Source organism: Monodelphis domestica, chromosome 3 (assembly GCF_027887165.1).
Source record: "Monodelphis domestica isolate mMonDom1 chromosome 3, mMonDom1.pri, whole genome shotgun sequence".
Classification (NCBI taxonomy): Eukaryota; Metazoa; Chordata; class Mammalia; order Didelphimorphia; family Didelphidae; genus Monodelphis; species Monodelphis domestica.
The window spans coordinates 66,147,817-66,165,811 of record NC_077229.1 but is presented as its reverse complement, the minus strand read 5'-3'; the positions used below and the strand labels follow the sequence as shown (position 1 = coordinate 66,165,811).

Sequence of the window (17,995 nt, the reverse complement as noted above, 5' to 3'; positions counted from 1 at the left end):
ATGTCACCAAAATGGAGAAACAGTCTCAGGGGCCTCCACCTCCAGCCTCCTTCAGAGCAAGCTTCTCAGAGCACCACCTCTCAGAGCAAAACCTCTTGAACCACCTCTCAGTCCTCAGACCCTGCTATCTATAAGGAAACCATCTCAGTTCCCCTCCCCTCAGTTCTCACATCTACCAATCACTGTCCATGTCTTCCCTGTGCCAATGGTGGCTCTAGCTTAACCCAGGACCACCCAGAGGTCTGCCCCTTTGCACATGTCTGTTGAAGGTCATATTCTCAAATAATTAAATTTTGATCTATGCTGCAGCCCTTCCTAAATCCTGTTAGGACTGAGTAGAATGGAGATTGTAAGTTCCAAGACCTGGTTCTGTCATTCCAAATATCTCTATTGTATCAATTCTAAAATCAATCATGACTCAAAGAACTTCCTGTTCTATGCCTAAGCATAGGTCAAAGCCCTTTCCATTGTTCAGCAAAAGGTTTCTGTCCTAAAGTAATCTTAAGTAGGGAGGAGAAGGACCCTCCCATGCCAAGGGGGATTCACATTCCAATAGACTATCAGTAGGAAATTTTTCAAGTATGAAATTTCCCAATGGTAAAATTTCCAACATTTATAAGTCCAAGAAATTTTAAAGTTTACATAGTCCATGGGAATCACTCCTGACTCTCTCCTTTCATAGTCTCATTTGGCAGACTTGACTTCAGGGCTTTTATGATATTCTGTCTTGGTCACTCCAGTTCTCTCTCAAAGTGTCTGGGAGGGTGTCATTTGGCACTGAAAATAGCTTCTTCCCCTCCTTACTTTTAGTCTTATATTTTCTCCTTCTCCACTCCTCCTTTCCTATTGGCCCAAATTGACTGTGATTATTCTGGGCAATGTATTTAAGCCATTTTGACTGACTTTGAGAAAGTGAGACCTGTGGAGCCAATATAAGGAAGGAAAGGTGTGAAAGAAGACATGGGCAGGGTATTTTGAGTCTGGAAAGGACAGCTATCTTTCTAAACAATTTTTGTACTTTGCCTTCCTCATTAGGGTACTCATTAAGTCAATAAATGTTAATAAATGTTATTTGGTTGACTTTTTTGTCTGACTTCCCTTTCCCACAGAATTAAGCACAAGTCTGGCTTCCAGTATGAACATTTTTGACACCTATTTGCCTGATGATACCATTGCCCCATCGGATGACTCTTCAGAGTCCACAGTGACTTCAGGTCAGTAGAAGCCTTCTTTTTGCTTTCACTCTGTGATAAACTCTTTTTTCCCAGGTTATCATTTTCCTCTTTTATGGGCTCTCAGTTTCACCATGATGATTTGTACTGCTTTTCCTTCCTCTCATATACTTAGGACATAATTCTTGTCAATAAATTTCAATCCTCTCTGGTGCTTTATTTGGACCATTTCTTTGAGTTTTCATGTGTTCTCTGTTAAAACACTCTTTTCCTTTGGAGAACTTACAGAATCAAAAACCTGTCCCTTGCTTATTTCAAGGCATAAAGCTTGATTAGTAAACATCTGCAGTCTGGTCACATCAGCCAGTCTATCAGGGCCACAGTTCATAAGGTTTTGAGGCAGTGTCTTGCCCAGATGACAGCTAACTGGGGGTGGGGGGGTGTAGTGTTAGAATCAGAAACAAGGTAATTAAGTACTGATATATAAATAAGTTTGCACAGTAATCTGGCAAATCTTTAGGTCTCATGCAAGAGTGACAGATAATAATCAAGAATCTGGAACATGGGGCATCTAGGGGAAATTCTTTGGCTGGATGTTGAGGACACTGGGGGTACTGGAAGTCAGTTGGATTTGGGGTATGGACCTGGTCCAGACTGCTTTGGGGTTTGTGCTGTGTGTCTCATCTGAGCTGGAAGGATTTGAACTTGGTTTGTCCTCATGATTCAATATTTTGTAGGAAAGAACATTACTGATTGCTAGAAAAGACCCTTCTAGTGACAACAAAGTCCTTGAGCTGGTTTTGAGGACTTTGTGAACCTTTCCTAGGCTGTCTCTGGTCTGAAAGGGATCCTGACTACCTCCAAAGGTTTTCTGGTTCCTTACTATTGATATCATCAACTCTGAGTAGGAATACTTCAAGGAAGAGGCAGTAGGAGGATGCAGACTTTGGGTGTGCAGGCATTTTGAGGTTTCAACTCACTGCCAAGCCTATTGGTAGGCCCTGACATCTTTGGGTTTACCAGGTGTCACTGTGTAGAGGCAAGGTTTTATATATTTTAGGAAATAAGTGTTCTTAGTGACAGACTAGTGTTTTTTGGATTAGTTAGCTGGTAAGGAGAGCTTTAGGCCTAGGGCTTACAAGATCAGAAGGCTAGTCCTTGAGGACCTCATAGTTTGGCTAACCCTTAGCTAGATAAACCCTAAATAAGAGATTTACTTATTTGATATCTTTAACATTTTTATACTAATAAATGTTCTTATAAATCCTCGCTAAGACCGTGGTGTGTGCTGGCCCAATGCATCCCTGTACTTCACTATAAGTTTAGTGGCTGAGGTAAACCATCTAAATACAAATCTTCTTCCTGTCTTTATTTCTTCAGTTAGCTGAGCCTAAAGGATGTTTTTGAACCTGTTGTGCCCTGTTTGCTTACCAAATGCCATTTGGCCTGATCTGTGGTCCCTTAGAATTCTCAGGCTGTCAGTAGCAGACAGCTTGGCAGCAGGCCTCACAGGATTCTATCAGCACCCAGAGGGAGGGGATGAGTGGAGTGGAATTCCACTGAACATTCTACTGTCTTCTCGAGCAGTCAGAGAAAAGAGGACACTTTTTTCTTTATCAAGCCTTGAAGCCAGTTTAAGGGGCCAATTTGTGGAATATCTTATGGCAGCTATCCCTGTTACCAACTTTTTTGATTTTTCAGATGCCTCAAGTGATTTATGAGTGGGTGGACTGTCAATTATGGCAGTCTGGTTTAGAAATGTCTGTAAGAAGAAAAGCAACTGCTTGATCGCATGGTTTGATGGGGATATGATTGGGGATATAGACTCTAAATGATCACTGCAGTGCAATTATCAATATTATGGAAATAAGTCTTGATCAATGACACAAGTAAGACCCAGTGGAAGTGTTCTCTGATTACAAGGTGGGGAGGGGAGGGATAGAACACAAATCATGTAACCATGGAAAAATATTCTAAATTAATTAAATAAAATTTTTCAATTAAAAAAGAAATATCTGTAAAGTGGGCAATCTCTTATGACCTTGGGCTTTGTCTCACTATATTTGTTGTATGCTTTCTGGCCAAGATTCTGATGTTGTTTTTAAAAGGAGTAATGATTGCTGCAGTCTTCAAAAAGAGGAATGGCAAATTGGAGAGGGAATTACAATAGCTCAGGGTAGAATTTACTAGACTTAGAGCGGGATGTCAGTGAGTAGATAAAGTCACTGTAGCAGTGCAAGTGGATAATACAGAAGTGGTAGTCATCTTAGAGAGTTCAATATGTTCTAGTGCACCTACTGTCTTAAAAAAAATAAAAGAGGAAGTTTTGTGCCCAAGGGAAGCTTGAACTTTCGGTATGGAGGGAGGGAGGAAAGAGAGGAGATATATCCCCTCTTTCCCACAAAGTGGGGTACAGGGGAGACTGCAGATATAATGGGTTGGCTCAGAGAGAGGAGAGGGGGTTTGAAGATTTTCCTCCTTCTGCCTTCCCTCCTTAGCTAAAGCTGCTCTCCCCAATTCGCTCTTGTCCCTCTTGTTCCCCCTCCACTACTCAAGACCAAAAAGTCTCCCCTTGATCCATTCACTCACACTCAGCTTGGGGAACAGACAACTTTTAATGATAACTCAAACAGATAAAAGGAATAACGGGCAGGGAAGAATGGGAAAGGAAAGTGGGGAAAGGGGGTCTCTGTCTCTAAACCCTTTCCCTCCCTCCTCAAGTTTGGGGGGAACTCAGGCCTTGGCAGCCTGAGCTTCCTGAGAGAAAGTCAGGTTGACTCACCCCTGGGTAATAGGAACTGAGGTAAAGTCTGCTCAGGTTTCTCTTCAGAAAGTCCCTTCAATTAGGCAGTGTGATGGGGGAGGGGAAGATTTCTAGTCACCAGCAGGAAAAGTGGGTAACCCTCAGGAGAAAGTCTTTATCCGCCTTCTCTCTTTGATGTCTCAAGATGGAGAGAACCTCACTGTACTCCTGCCAGAGTCTTCTCTCCTCAGGATTCCACTCCTGGGGTCCCTCCCCCATCAAGGTGATCAATTTCATATACTCTTTAGAATGGCACTTTTTCTCTAGTGCCAGCCTCTATCACACTACTAAACTAGAATTGGAAGAGCAATTCCCCTACCCCTGCACATAAGTTCCTTTTGTGTGAAGTTGTGATCCTGTCACCTGACATGGGGATTATACATCTACAGGTCATCAGAGGTTTAGCCAGACTGCCATTGAAGGCTTTAAGAAGGCAACACCTACGTTTGAGGAGAATCCCCATGGAGTGGTTAAGCAGTTCAAGAAATATTTTAAACTGTTTGACCCTTTGTTTTTGGATGTGGAGATCCTTCTTGATGAGCTATTGACCAACAGTGAAAAGGCTAAGATTATTGAGGAGTGTAATAAAATAAGTAAACTGAGAGAAACTATGTACTTCTTGAACTGGAGAGGATAAACTGACTGGAAACCCATTACTTCACAATGTCTTTTTCTAGAGAGGCTGCTGTAGGGGCCTGAAACATCTGGAACCTGAGGCTGCTTATTTGTAATGGAGGACAGAAAAATGCTGGGGGGATGCTGCCACTCACACAGGGATACTGGTACACAGGGGACACTGCTCAGGGGGATTTTCCTATCCCTAATGATGGCTGATCTATTTCCTAACCTCCTTCCTTCCTCACTCCCTTCTCCCTGCTCCAATTGCCACCCTTCTCCTCCCAATTTTCCCTCCTCCCTGAGTGAATTATAAAATACTCTAAGTTTATTTCTCAGGTAAGGGATTTATTGGGATAACAGGATGGGAAACTGAGGTAAGGGGGATGAGGAAGTCCCTAGTCTAACTGAAGTAAAATTGAAAAAATAGTCCAGTCACAAACTGTGACTGTGAGACAGGGAGATGGAGGACAATGGCTTTTCAAGATCTTCTTTCTTCTTCTTCAGCTAGGTTTCTCCTTCTTGTCAATTTCAACTGTCCAAAGTCAGAGAAACTTCAAGTAACCAAGTCAGCCCCACCAGAGTTGAAAAGCCAAGTCAGCTTCACAAAAGTCTCTCAGCCAACTTCAAACTCCAGAGAGCAAATATGTCAGAGACCCAGAGACCAAAAAGCCCTCTGTTCAACTCCAACTGTTCAAAGCCAGAGAGCCAGAGACAAAATCCAAAAGCCCCCATGGTCAGCTTCAACTCCTCAGAGCCAGAGAGACAGAGACTAAGTTCCAAAGCCCAGTTTCTCTTCTTAGTATGGCCAGCCAAAAGCCTCCAGGGAAAAGTATGATTTCCAGTCCCAGACACAGAGACACCAGAAAGCCCCCTCCTCAGCTCCAACTGTCACCAACTGGGTACATTCCATTGGAATCCTGGGCTTTTGCATTTTAGAGCTAGATCTCCAGTCCTGCAAAAACTTCTCTCTCTCATATCTCTATCACAGGAGACAAATTAGAACCCCCAATTTACTGATTGGCCAGACCAAGCTCCTGATGGGGATGTGAATTTTTTTTCAGGCCTTAGGGAATTGAGCAGCTAGAGAAGCCTTGTTGGAAACAATAAAGGCTAACTCTAAGCATCCTGGGTCATGGACAAAGTTTGAGAAGATCAAGTGGGAGGTGGGAGAGACCCCATCCACATTCTCAGACAGATTGGTTGAGATAGCTGACACTTGGCTGGGGTTAGATCCTTTACTCCAAGAGAATGTGGATCATGTGTGGAGGCAATTTGTGAAGAATTTCAGCTTGCCAATTTGTAATTACTTCTGGAATCACTGTCCCACATGGTTTGATATGTCTCTTGAACAATTGAAATGGGTTGCAGTCTGTTTATGATGAGGATAAGGAAAAAACGCTCAGCTGTGAAGGACATAATTATTGCAGATTTGACTAAGAGGCTTAAGGAACCAGAATTTAACACAACATCTAGTGTAGACAAAGGTAAGACTGTAGCTACACTGAGTTAATAGACAGCAAAGGGCAACTGAATACAGACAAAATAGTTCTATCCCATGGTGTCATCTCTGTTGAAAAGTCAGGTCATTTGGTAAAAGATTGTAGGTTTAGGGGGCAATTTTGCAAATAGGTTCTTGAGGAATCAAGGGAATAGGTATAATAGGAATAATGGCTATAGGCAGAATAATTATGGTACAAATTCTAATAATAGATTTTCCTATAGCTGTCATTGTGCTGTAGCCTGTTGCATAAGCTCACAATAAGTTCATGACCAACTATGCAGAACTATGTGAAGTCTGGGACCTGTCCTAAGTATTCCCAAGTTGCTGATGAGAATGGAGGTAAACTGGATACCACTAAGGGAGCAGGTTCCTCATGAAGGTGTGCCCAGAAAAACAAAGTGGAAGTATTGGCTACTGAAAATGGAAAATAAATGGCGATTGAGGAAATTGGAACACAGGAGACTAGAGGTGGGGAACAAGAAATTGAATGTATTAATACTGGAACTTGTGATGAGAATCTTAAACTCTTAGGTGTATCTAGTAGTGAAAAGCAGTCTGATCAGTAATTGGAGGATGAGGAACAGGGACTGAGTTTCCCTGATCCTACTGTGTTAGCTCCAATTATACTGATGCATTCTCCAGCAAACAGCATGGAACCCCATGTGACCCTAATGGTGGGGAGTCAATTGTATGACTGTATTCTGGACACTGGGGTCACTAAGTCAATCTTGTAAGAGGCACCAATGAGTACCAGGGAGTTTGTGGGAGTCACAGGAAAGCCACAATGGATTTAAAAGTTAGAACCACATATGGCATCCCTTGGACCTCTATCTAAAGAACACTCATTTCTCTGGTAGGAAACTCTGTAAACTGACAGCAACAATCCAGTGTATCCTTACTGGAGACATCTTCTTGCAATTTTCAGAGGAATCCTTAATTTTGTTTCTAGTTCTGTTTTTAGATACCACTGAGGTGAAAGGAGAAGGGAATATTTATCTGATCCCTGAGGACATCCTGAAAATGTAGACATTATATGTACTAGACATTATACAAATGTTGGGTTTCTGAAACCTGCAACACCAGTAAGAATAAGGGTGAAATGTGGTCCACCACCTTGTATTCCACAATACCCATTGAGCAAAGAAGCTATAGAGTGGATCACACTGGTAATTGACTCATTATTACAACAGAGCAATATTATTCCTTGTATGTCATAATATAACACCCCAATACCTGCTGTCAAGAAGCTAAAATTAGATGAGCAAGGAAGAGTTCTATATCAATTTGTGCAAGATTTAAGAGCAGTAAATGATCATGTAATTAAGCCCCATCCTGTAGTACTGAGTCATGCAACAAATAATCACATCGATTTCCAAGCACAACTAGATATTTTATGGTGGTAGACTTATGTTCTGCTTTTTTCTCAATCCAAACACATAAGGACTCACAGAAAATTTTTGCAATCATTTGAGAAGGGTCCCAAAATTCCTGGGGTCATCTTCCCCATGGATATTGAAAAAGTCCATCCCTGTTCTAAAGTTTAGGAAGAGTAATTGATACATTTTGTGGATGATTTACTTCTTGCATCACCCTCAGCCATAATGTGCCAGCAGGATAGTAAACATTTGCTATGTGAATTGTATAAACAAGGACACAAAATATCTAAGGCAAAAGTCAAGTGGTGTCTTTGAAGAGTCCAGTATTTAGGGTTTGTGCTTTCTGAGGGATCAAGAAGCATTACCCCAAAGCAGATTGCATATATTCAGAATCAGTGCTCCTTAGACTAAGAGACAATTTGGGGCTATTTTAGGAGTAAAGGCTTGCTGCAGACAGTGGATCTGGGGGTATAGTGAACTTACCACAAGCCCCTTACAGCATTAACAAGGGATGCAGAATCTAAGCCTTTGAAGTTGAAAGAACATTTGTAGGCCATGGTGAAGTTAGATTCTTTCTCCAATTGCACTTGGAATTCTGGATTACACAAAGCCATTCCAATTGTCTGTGCATGAAAGGAAAGGAGTTGCATCAGGGATGCTTACATAAACATTAGGGTCAAATCATCACCCTATTGCATATTATAGTGCACAGTTAGATCCAATAGCTGCAGGGATTGCACTTTGTTTGAGGGGAGTGGAGGCAGCAACATTGCTTGTGTCAAAATCTCCTGATTTATTTTTTGGTTATTTACTCATGGTTTTACATTCTCATGAAGTGGAGGCACTTCTAAAATATATAACTCAAGCTTTCTCTGACCAGAGTTTAGATAAATATGAGATTGTGCTTCTAAATAATGAGAACATAAGGTTGTGGAGGTGTAATATGTAAAATCCAGCAACTCTTTTACCTGATTTGCTGTTTGATGGTCAGCCATTACACAATTATGAAATGGTGGTACAACTAGCAGATCAACCAAAACAGGATCTGAAAGATGAACCACTTCAAAATCCAGATAGTGCTTTTAACATATTTAGAATATTTTCCATGGTTCCATTGTTCATGTTCTTTCCCTCCCCTCCTTCTAACCCTCTCCCATAGACAACGAGCAATTCCACTGGGGTTTATATATGTCATTGATAAAGACATATTTTCATATTTTTAATATTTGCATTAGCGTGATTGTTTAGAGTATACATCCCCAATCATATGCCCATTGAACTGCGTGATCAAGTAGTTGTTTTTCTTCTGTGTTTCTACTTCCACAATTATTTCTCTGGATGTGGATAGCATTCTTTCTTGCATTGATGCTAGTATAGAAGTCCATTACATTTGATTGTCCCTCAGTGTATCAGTCTCTGTGTATAATGTTCTCCTATTTCTGCTCCTTTCACTCTGCATCAATTCCTGGAGGTCATTCCAGATCACACAGGATTCCTCCAGTTCACTACTCCTTTGAGCACAATTTGTTCAGCCATTCCCCAATTGAAGGAGATCTCCAAATTTTCCAATTTTTTTTGCCACCACTAAGAGTGTGGCTATCAATGTTTTTGCACAAGTCTTTTTTGCTTATGATCTCTTTGGGGTATAAGCCCAGCAGTATTACAGCTGGGTCAAAGGGCAGGCAGTCATTTAGTGCCCTTTGGGGATAGTTCCAAATTGCCCTCCAGAATGGTTGGATCAATTCACAACTCCACCAGCAATAAATTAATGTCCCTACTTTGCCACATCTCCTCCAACACTCATTACTTTCCTTTGCTGTCATGTTAGCCAATCTGCTAGGTGTGAGGTGATACTTCAGAGTTGTTTTGATTTGCATCTCTCTGTTTCTAAGAGATTTAGAGCACTTTTTCATGTGCTTATTAATAGTATTGATTTCTTTGGCTGAAAACTGCCTGTTAATGTCCCTTGCCCATTTATCAATTGGAGAATGGCTTGATTTTTTTTACAATTGGTTTAGCTCTTTATAAATTTGAGTAATCAGACCTTTGCCAGAGGATTTTGTTAGGAAAATTGTTTCCCAATTAATTGCTTCCCTTATCAATTTGGTTGCATTGGTTTTGTTTGTATAAAACCTTTTTAATTTGATGTAATCAAAATTGTTTATTTTACATTTTGTGACTCTTTCTATGTCTTGCTTGGTTTTAAAGTCTTTCCCTTCCCACAGGTCTGACATGTATATTATTCTGTGTTCATCTAATTTACTTAAAGTTTCCTTCTTTATGGTCATGTCATTCATCCATTCTGAGTTATCTTGGTGTAGGGTTGTGAGGTCTTGATCCAAACCTAATCACTCCCACACTGTCTTCCAGTTTTCTCAGCAGTTTTTGTCAAATACTGGGTTTTTGTCCCAGAAACTGGGTTCCTTGGGTTTGTCATATACTGTCTTACTGCTGTCACTTACCCCAAGTCTATTCCACTGATCCTCCTTTCTGTTTCTTAGCCAGTACCAAATTGTTTTGATGACCACTGCTTTATGATAGAATTTGAGATCTGGGACTGCAAGGCCACCTTCCTTTGAATTTTTTTTCATTGTTTCCCTGGATATCCTTGATCCTTTGTTCTTCCAAATGAAATTTGTAATGGATATTTCTAAGTCAGTTAAAAAGTTTTTTGGAAGTTCAATTGGTATAGCACTAAATAGATAAATAATCTTGGGTAGGATGGTCATTTTTATTATATTGGATCGTTCTACCCATGAGCAGTTAATATTTTTCCAATTGCTCAAGTCTAGATTTAGTTACATGGAGAGTGCTTTGTAGTTGTGTTCATATAGTTCCTGTGCTTGTCTCAGCAGATAGATTCCAAAGTATTTTATATTGTCGAAGGAGATTTTGAATTGAATTTCTCTTTCTAATTCTTGCCGCTGAGCTGTGTTGGAAATATATAGAGATGCTGATGACTTATGCAGATTTATTTTGTAACATGCAACTTTGCTAAAGTTGTTGAATATTACGGCTAGCTTTTTGGATGATTCTCTAGGATTCTTTAAGTAGACCATCATATCATCCGCAAAGAGCGATAGCTTGGTCTTCTCCTTGCCTATTTTGATGCCTTCAATTTCTTTTTCTCATCTAATTGCTACTGCTAGTGTTTCTAGTACAATGTTAAATAATACAGGTGATAAATACAGGGCATCCTTGTTTCACTCCTGATCTTATTGGGAATGCATCTAGTTTATCCCCATTGCAGATGATGTTAGTTTGATGGGTTTAGATATATGGTGTTTATTATTTTTAGGAACGACCCTTCTATTCCTATGCTTTCCAGTGTTTTTAATAGGAATGGGTGTTGTATTTTATCAAAGGCTTTTTCTGCATCTATTGAAATAATCATGTGATTTTTGTCTGTTTGTTTGTTGATATAGTCAGTTATGTGGATGGTTTTCCTAATATTGAACCTGCCCTGCATTCCTGATATAAATCCTAACTGGTCATCATGAATAACCCTTGTGATCACTTGCTGGAGTCTTTTTGCTACTGTTCTATTTAAGATTTTTGCATCTATATTCATTAGGGAGATTGGTCTATAGTTTTCTTTCTCTGTTTTTGACCTGCCTGGCTTTGGAATCAGTAGCATGTTTGTGTCATAAAAGGAATTTGGTGGAATTCCCTCTTTGCTTATTATGTCAAATAGTTTGTATAGTATTGAAATTAGCTGTTCTGTGAATGTTTGATAGATTTCACTTGTGAATCCATCAGGCCCTGGGGATTTTTTCTTAGGGAGTTCTTTGATGGCCTGTTGGATTTCTTTTTCTGATATGGGATTATTTAAGAATTCTATTTCTTCTTCTTTTAGTCTGGGCAATTTATATTTTTGTAAATATTCATCCATATCACCTAGGTTGGTATATTTATTGCCATATAGTTGGGCAAAGTAGTTTTTAATGATTGCCTTAATTTCCTCTTCTTTGGAGGTGAGGTCCCCCGTTTCATCTTTGATACTGTTAATTTTCCTTTCTTTTTTCCTTTTTTTTAGTTAGATTGACAAGTACTTGTCTATTTTGTCTGTTTTTTTTCAAAGTACCAGTTTCTAGTCTTCTTTATTAGTTTAATAGTTCTACCACTTTTGATTTTATTAATTCCTCCCTTAATTTTTAGGATCTCTAGTTTGGTTTTCTTCTGGAGGTTTTGAAATAGTTTGCTTTCAAGTTTTTTTATTTGCATTTCCAATTCATTGATCTCTGCCCTCCCTAATTTGTTAATATGGGCACTCAAGGATATGAATTTTCCTCTGAGTACTGCTTTGGCTGCATCCCATAGGGTTTGAAATGATGTCTGACCATTGTCATTTTCCTCAATAAAATTATTGATTGTTTCTATGATTTGTTCTCTAACCAATTTTGAAGTATTATATTATTTAATTTCCAATTAATTTTTGATTTGGCTCTCCATGTACCCTTACTGATCAATATTTTTATTGCCTTATGATGTGAAAAGGCTGCATTTATTATTTCTACTTTTCTGCATTTCCATGCCATGTTTCTGTGACCTAGTGTATGGTCTATCTTTGTGAATGTGCCATATGGTGCTGAGATGGTGTGTTCCTTTTTGGCCCTATTTATTTTTCTCCATATGTCTATTAACTCTGATTTTTCTAAGATTTCATTCGCATCTTTTACCTCTTTCTTATTTATTTTTTGGTTTGATCCATGTAAATTTGATAGTGGTTTGTTCAAGTCTCTCACTTATATGGTTTTACTGTCTATTTCCTCCTTCAATTCTCCTAGTTTTTCCAATAGAAATTTGGGTGCTATACCATTTGGGGCATACATGTTGATTAGTAACAATTCCTCATTGTCTATACTCCCTTTTAACAGAATATATTTACATTCTCTGTCACTTTTGATCAGGTCTATTTTTGCTTTGGCTTTATCAGATATCATGATTGCAACTCATGCCTTCTTTCTATCAGTTGAGGGCCCAGAAGGTCTTACTTTATCCTTTAATTCTAACCTTGTAGTATCAACCCGCCTCATATGTGTTTCTTGAAGACAACATATGGTAGGGTTTTGGATTCTAATCCATTCTGCTATTTATCTCAGTTTTATGGGTGAGTTCATCCCATTCACATTCAAAGTTACGATTGTCACTTGTGGATTCCCTGGCATTTTGATATCCTTCCCTAATTCTGACCTTTCTTCTTTAGCTATAACCTTTTAAACCAGTGATTTACTTTAGTTTAATCCCCTAGTCCCCTCCCTTAATATGCTTCCCTTTCTAGCCCCTCCATTTTTATTCCCTTCCCCTCCCCCTCTCCTTCCCTCCCTTTTTATACTCCCTCCCCCCACCCTTACTTAATTTCCCCTTTTCTCTTACCCTATTGGATATGATAAAATTCAAGATGCCAATGGATCTAGATGTTCTAAGCTCTCAGAGTTGATTTCACTGAGAGTAAGGTTTAAGTAATACCAATTAAAACTTTCTTCCTCTCCTCCCTAAAGGAAATTCCTTCCCCTTCCCTTCCCATGTGTATCTTTGTGTGAGACATATTATTCTATTTAGTTTTTTTCTATTTCTTGAAGTATATCTTAGTACTGTCAATGATTCACCCCTCCCTTTTTCTTTCTTTCACCCCCCCTTTCTCCATATTGTCTTAATGCCCCAATCATTCCCTATGTGTGATTCTTCTAACTAATAATGCATACCATTTTTGAGAGTTACACATTACATTTCCCCCACATATTAATATATATATATATATATAATTTGATATAAATGTAGTCCTTATAGAAGAGAGTTTGAATAAAAGCGAGTTTTCCTTGCTCTTTGTGTTTGGATATCAAGCTTTCCACAGAGCTCTGGTCTTTTCTTTACAAAAACTTAGAAATCTTCTATTGTGTTGAATGCCCATCCTTTCCTCTAGAAGTATATAGTCAGTTTTGATGGATAGCTGATTCTTGGTTGAAGATCCAGCTCTCTTGCCTTTCTGAAAATCATGTTCCATGCCTTACGGTCATTCAGAGTGGAAATGGCAAGGTCTTGTGTGTCCCTGATTGGCATTCCTTTATATCTAAATTGTCTTTTTCTGGCTTCTTTTAAGATTTTTTTCTTTTGCTTGGAAGATTTGGAATTTGGCAATTACATTCCTGGGAGTTGTCTTTTGGAGATTTATTGTAGAGGGTGTTCTGTGACCTCTTTCAATGCCTATATTGTCCCCTTGTTCTAGAATCTCTGGGCAGTTTTCTTTGATGGTAACTTGTATTATGATGTTGATATTACTATTTATTTCTGGCTTTTCTGGTAGGCCAGTTATTCTCAGATTGTCTCTCCTTCCTCTATTTTCTAGGTCTGCAACCTTCTCAGTGAGATATTTTATGTTCTCTTCTAATTTCTTAGTCTTTTGGCTTTCCTTTATTAATTCTTGCTTTTTCACAAGATCATTGTCTTCCAGTTGCCTGATTCTGACCTTTAAAGCCCTTTTTTCCTTTTCAGTTTGGTCTATTCTGCTATTTGCGGCTTCAAGCTGTTTCTGTAGTTGCGTTTTTCCATACCTTAGATTGCTGAGTTCCTTTTGCATTATTTCCCATTTTTCCTGCCAGAAAGCTTCCATCTTTTTGATAACTTCCAATTTGAATACTTCAAGAGGTTGTGGACAATTTCCATTTCTTTTGGAAGGTTTTGGTGCATTTGTTTAAGCTTCCTCTTCTGCTATTTCCTGTTTTTTGTATTTTCCCTCTGTAAAATGTATCCAAAGTAACCTCTTCTTGATTCTCTTGGTGTTGGGGTATTGGGTTTCTTGGGTACAGTTTGCCATCTCTGTGTTTTGTTTGTTTGTTTCTTCCTCCCTTTTCCCATCAGAAATCTGAATTAGTACTTGTCTCAGTATAAGGGTGCTAATGGTCAAGGCTTTAGTCTCAGGCTACTTCTAGGTTCTCTGCAGCTCAACTGTCTTCTCGGGAAAGCCTAGAGACTGCCCTCCCCTGTCTGCCGGTGTTTCAGGAGTTAGTGCTCTCAGGTGAATGTCTTTGATGGTCTTACCTAACTCCCAAGACCTGTAGGTGCCCCTTGCTCATGTCAGGGGATCCCTTCGCACACTTGGTGATTATGGCACACTAGTTCTGGGTGCCCGAGATCTGTGATCCCCTAGCCCACCTGCTGGGGCTTCAGGTATTAGTACTCTCAGGAGAAGGACCTTATCTTATTCAGGTCCCCACACCTGGGGCTGCCCATTGTACAGTCCTGTGGTGCCCCTCCCTCACTTGTTGAATTTTGCCAGTGCTGACTTTAACTCTGGCTCCGGCTGTTTGGTGGGGGAGGGCAGGGTGGGTCAGCTTTTCGTTCCCTTATATTGTGGAGATGCCGGAATCCCACCTACCTTCAGAGCTTTGCCTTGTTGTGGGGTCTTTCTGTTCTTATAAGGATGGTTGTTTTTTATTTTGGGAGGGTCTTTTGAGGTCATCTGTGTTGTTGCGTCTGAGGAGACGAAGCAAGCCGCATCTACTCTGCAGCCATGCTTACCCGGAAGTCTCGGGATAATTTTCTTGAGAGAGGTTTTGTACTTCATATTCCATTTGGCCAATTCTACTTTCTAAATTTGTTTTACTTGGCAAAATTTTATACCTCTTTTTTCTCATAGTACTAATTTTGCCTTTTAACAAATTCTCCTTCAGTGCATTTTTATGTGTCTTGTCCCATATGACCAATTCTGCTTTTTGTAAAAGTTCATCTCTTGATTGAATTTTTATGTGTCTTTTACCACTTTATACATTCTGATTTGAAAGGTATTAATTTCTACAATATTTTTGTGCCTCTCTTACCAAAGTGTTGACTCTTTTTTCATGAATTTCCTGTATCATTCTCATTACTACTCCCAAATTTTCTTCTACCACTTTTATTTGATGATTAGAGCTCTTTTTGAGCTTCTTCAATTAATTGTTTTTAAGTTTGAAAGCATTCTCAATTTTATTGGAAATTTTGGATGCAGCAACATTGGTTTTCTGGTCTTATTCCGAGTTTGTGTTTTGGTTTTCTCTGTCAACAAAATAGTTTTCTATTTTGAATTTCTTTATCTACTATTTGCTTATTTCCAGCCTTTTCCTTTTCAATTCAAAAAAGAGAGTTAAAATTTGAATCTGTACCTGTGATGATTGGAGCATTGGCCCAAGTTTCAGGTTCTTTGTACAGCTGCCTTCAGAGCTAACTCTGTGGATCAATAGGATTTCAGTCTTTCAAATGTGGTATTATAGTGGGGAAATGTCCTGGAGGGGGATGTAAGATGTTATAAACCACCTAGGAATTCTTCAGAGCCAATTAAGCATGAGACCCTTTGGTTATGGAAACAAAGTTTATTTTAACAAAAGGAATAAGGGGAACTGGTAGGTATTGTGACAAGGAAATCACTTTAAAAGACTGATATATATATTAATTTAAGGTCGCCAAGGAATGCAGCTATGTAATTCCTAAATGAAAACTCAAGTCAGCAGTCAACCTTTTATGGAGTTTTTAATTACAAACAGGAGGAAGAAAGGTATGAGAGAGAGAGAGAGAGAGAGAGAGAGAGAGAGAGAGAGAGAGAGAGAGAGAGAGAGAGAGAATGGGGAGAGAAGGGAATAGGGCTTAAATACCCCCTCTGTTTAGGTTGGGCCAAAAGGCCCAAGCCCTTAGATAGCTGAGGCAAAGAAAAGAGATCAGTCCCTATCACTCACGTGACCAAAATGGAGAAACAGTCTCAGGGGCCTCCACCTCCAGCCTCCTTCAGAGCAAGCCTTCTCAGAGTACAACCTCTCAGAGCAAAACCTCTCCAACCCCTCCAGTGCTCAGGCCCTGCTATCTTTAAGGACACCATCTCAGTTCCCCTCCCCTCAGTACTCACATCTACCAATCACTGTCCATGTCTTCCCTGTGCCAATGGTGGCTCTAGCTTAACCCAGGACTGCCCAGATGTCTGCCCCTCTTTGTACATGTCTCTTGAAGGTCATATTCTCAAATAATTAAATTTTGATCTATGCTTCAGCCCTTCCTAAATCCTGTTAGGCTGAGTAGGGTGGAGATTGTAAGTTCCAAGACCTGGTTCTGCAATTCCAAGTATCTCTATTGTATCAATTCTAAAATCAATCATGACTCAAAGAACTTCCTGTTCTATGCTTAAGCATAGGTCAAAGCCCTTTCCATTGTTCAGCAAAATGCTTCTGTCCTAAAGCAGTCCCAAGTAGGGAGGAGAAGCAACCTCCCATGCCAAGGGGGTTCACATTCCAATAGAGTTCCCACTATCAGTAGGAAATTCCCTCCAAGCATGAAACCTTCCAATGGTGAAATTTCCAACATTCACAAGTCTAAGAAATTTTAAGGTTTACAGTATGAATCCCTCATGCTTTTCAAACTACCTCCACCTGACTCCTAAGCTTCCTTCTTAAGGAAAGCCTTCAGTTCTTCTTTAGTCCTTATCTACGCCACTTTATGCTAATTAAAACCCTTTCACAGGCTGTCTGACTGACCCTAATCTTTCCACCAGTAAATTAATAAAGAAAAGAAAGGGAAAAACCTCTGGGTTTGGATTCTGTACTCAAAGTTATAGATGGAAAGCTTTGAATTACCTTAAACAATAGGAATTCTGGTAGATGTAGATCACTGCCAGATGAAGACTGGACTCAGGTAAATTGTTTTTTTCCAAGCAAATAATCTACCTGGATGTCACAGATTTTCTCCATTAACATACTGACTTTCCAGGGAGAATCTCTTAGGGCAAAACTCCTCCTTCAGCTTGAAATTGTCACTCTGCCCTTGGTTTTGTTATTATAAATTTAAATTATTAGAAATTGGAAATGAGATCCTTTTCAGAATAATTTGAAGAGAAAACAATTCCCCTCCAATTATCTAATTCCCTTCTAATTTTACTACATTGGTTTCATTTTGGGAGAAAAACAATTTAATTTCACATAGGCAACATTGTCTATTTTATCTTGATCTTCTATTTATTCCTCATTGGATCATGAAATGTCCCCCTGTCCATTAATATAAAAGTTAAAATTTTCCTCATAACTCATTTGTTTTATATCACCTTTTGTATCTAACTCATGTACCCATTCAGAGTTTACTTTGTTATGGTATGCAAGATATTGGTCCATCCCTAGTTTTTGCCAGACAAATCTTCATTATTCTTAGCAATTGTTGTCAGGAAATGAGTTCTTACCTTTGAAAGTGAATAAGCCTCCTCATTTTACATGTGAGAAAACTAAGGTAAAAACATAGGATATGGCAGGGCCATGATTTGAACCCAGGTCTTCTGACTCCAAAATCACAATTTTTTACACTGCCAGTAAAAAAAAAAAAAAGTGTATATGGCTAGAGTTATCCTCAGAGTTTCATTGCTGGGTTCTTTCTGCTGCATTTTCCTCTGAGGAAGAAGTAGAACAGGGCCACTTAGAATAATGGGGATGATCATGATCATGATCATCAAAATAACTAGCATTTAGATAGAACTTTAAGGTTTACAAAGCATTTTCTCTCATTTGAATAACATTTCCAA

At 39.3% G+C, this 17,995-nt stretch overlaps 1 protein-coding gene across 1 annotated transcript in view; it reads left to right on the top strand.

Moving 5' to 3' along the window:
- LOC103092052 (mucin-16-like) overlaps positions 1 to 17,995 on the top strand; it is a 122,710-nt gene that overhangs the window by 48,700 nt on the left and 56,015 nt on the right. The window contains exon 6 of the mRNA XM_007489513.3: positions 1,110 to 1,214. Within this exon, the coding sequence (XP_007489575.2) occupies positions 1,110 to 1,214 (105 nt within the window). The remainder of the gene's footprint in view (positions 1 to 1,109; positions 1,215 to 17,995) is intronic.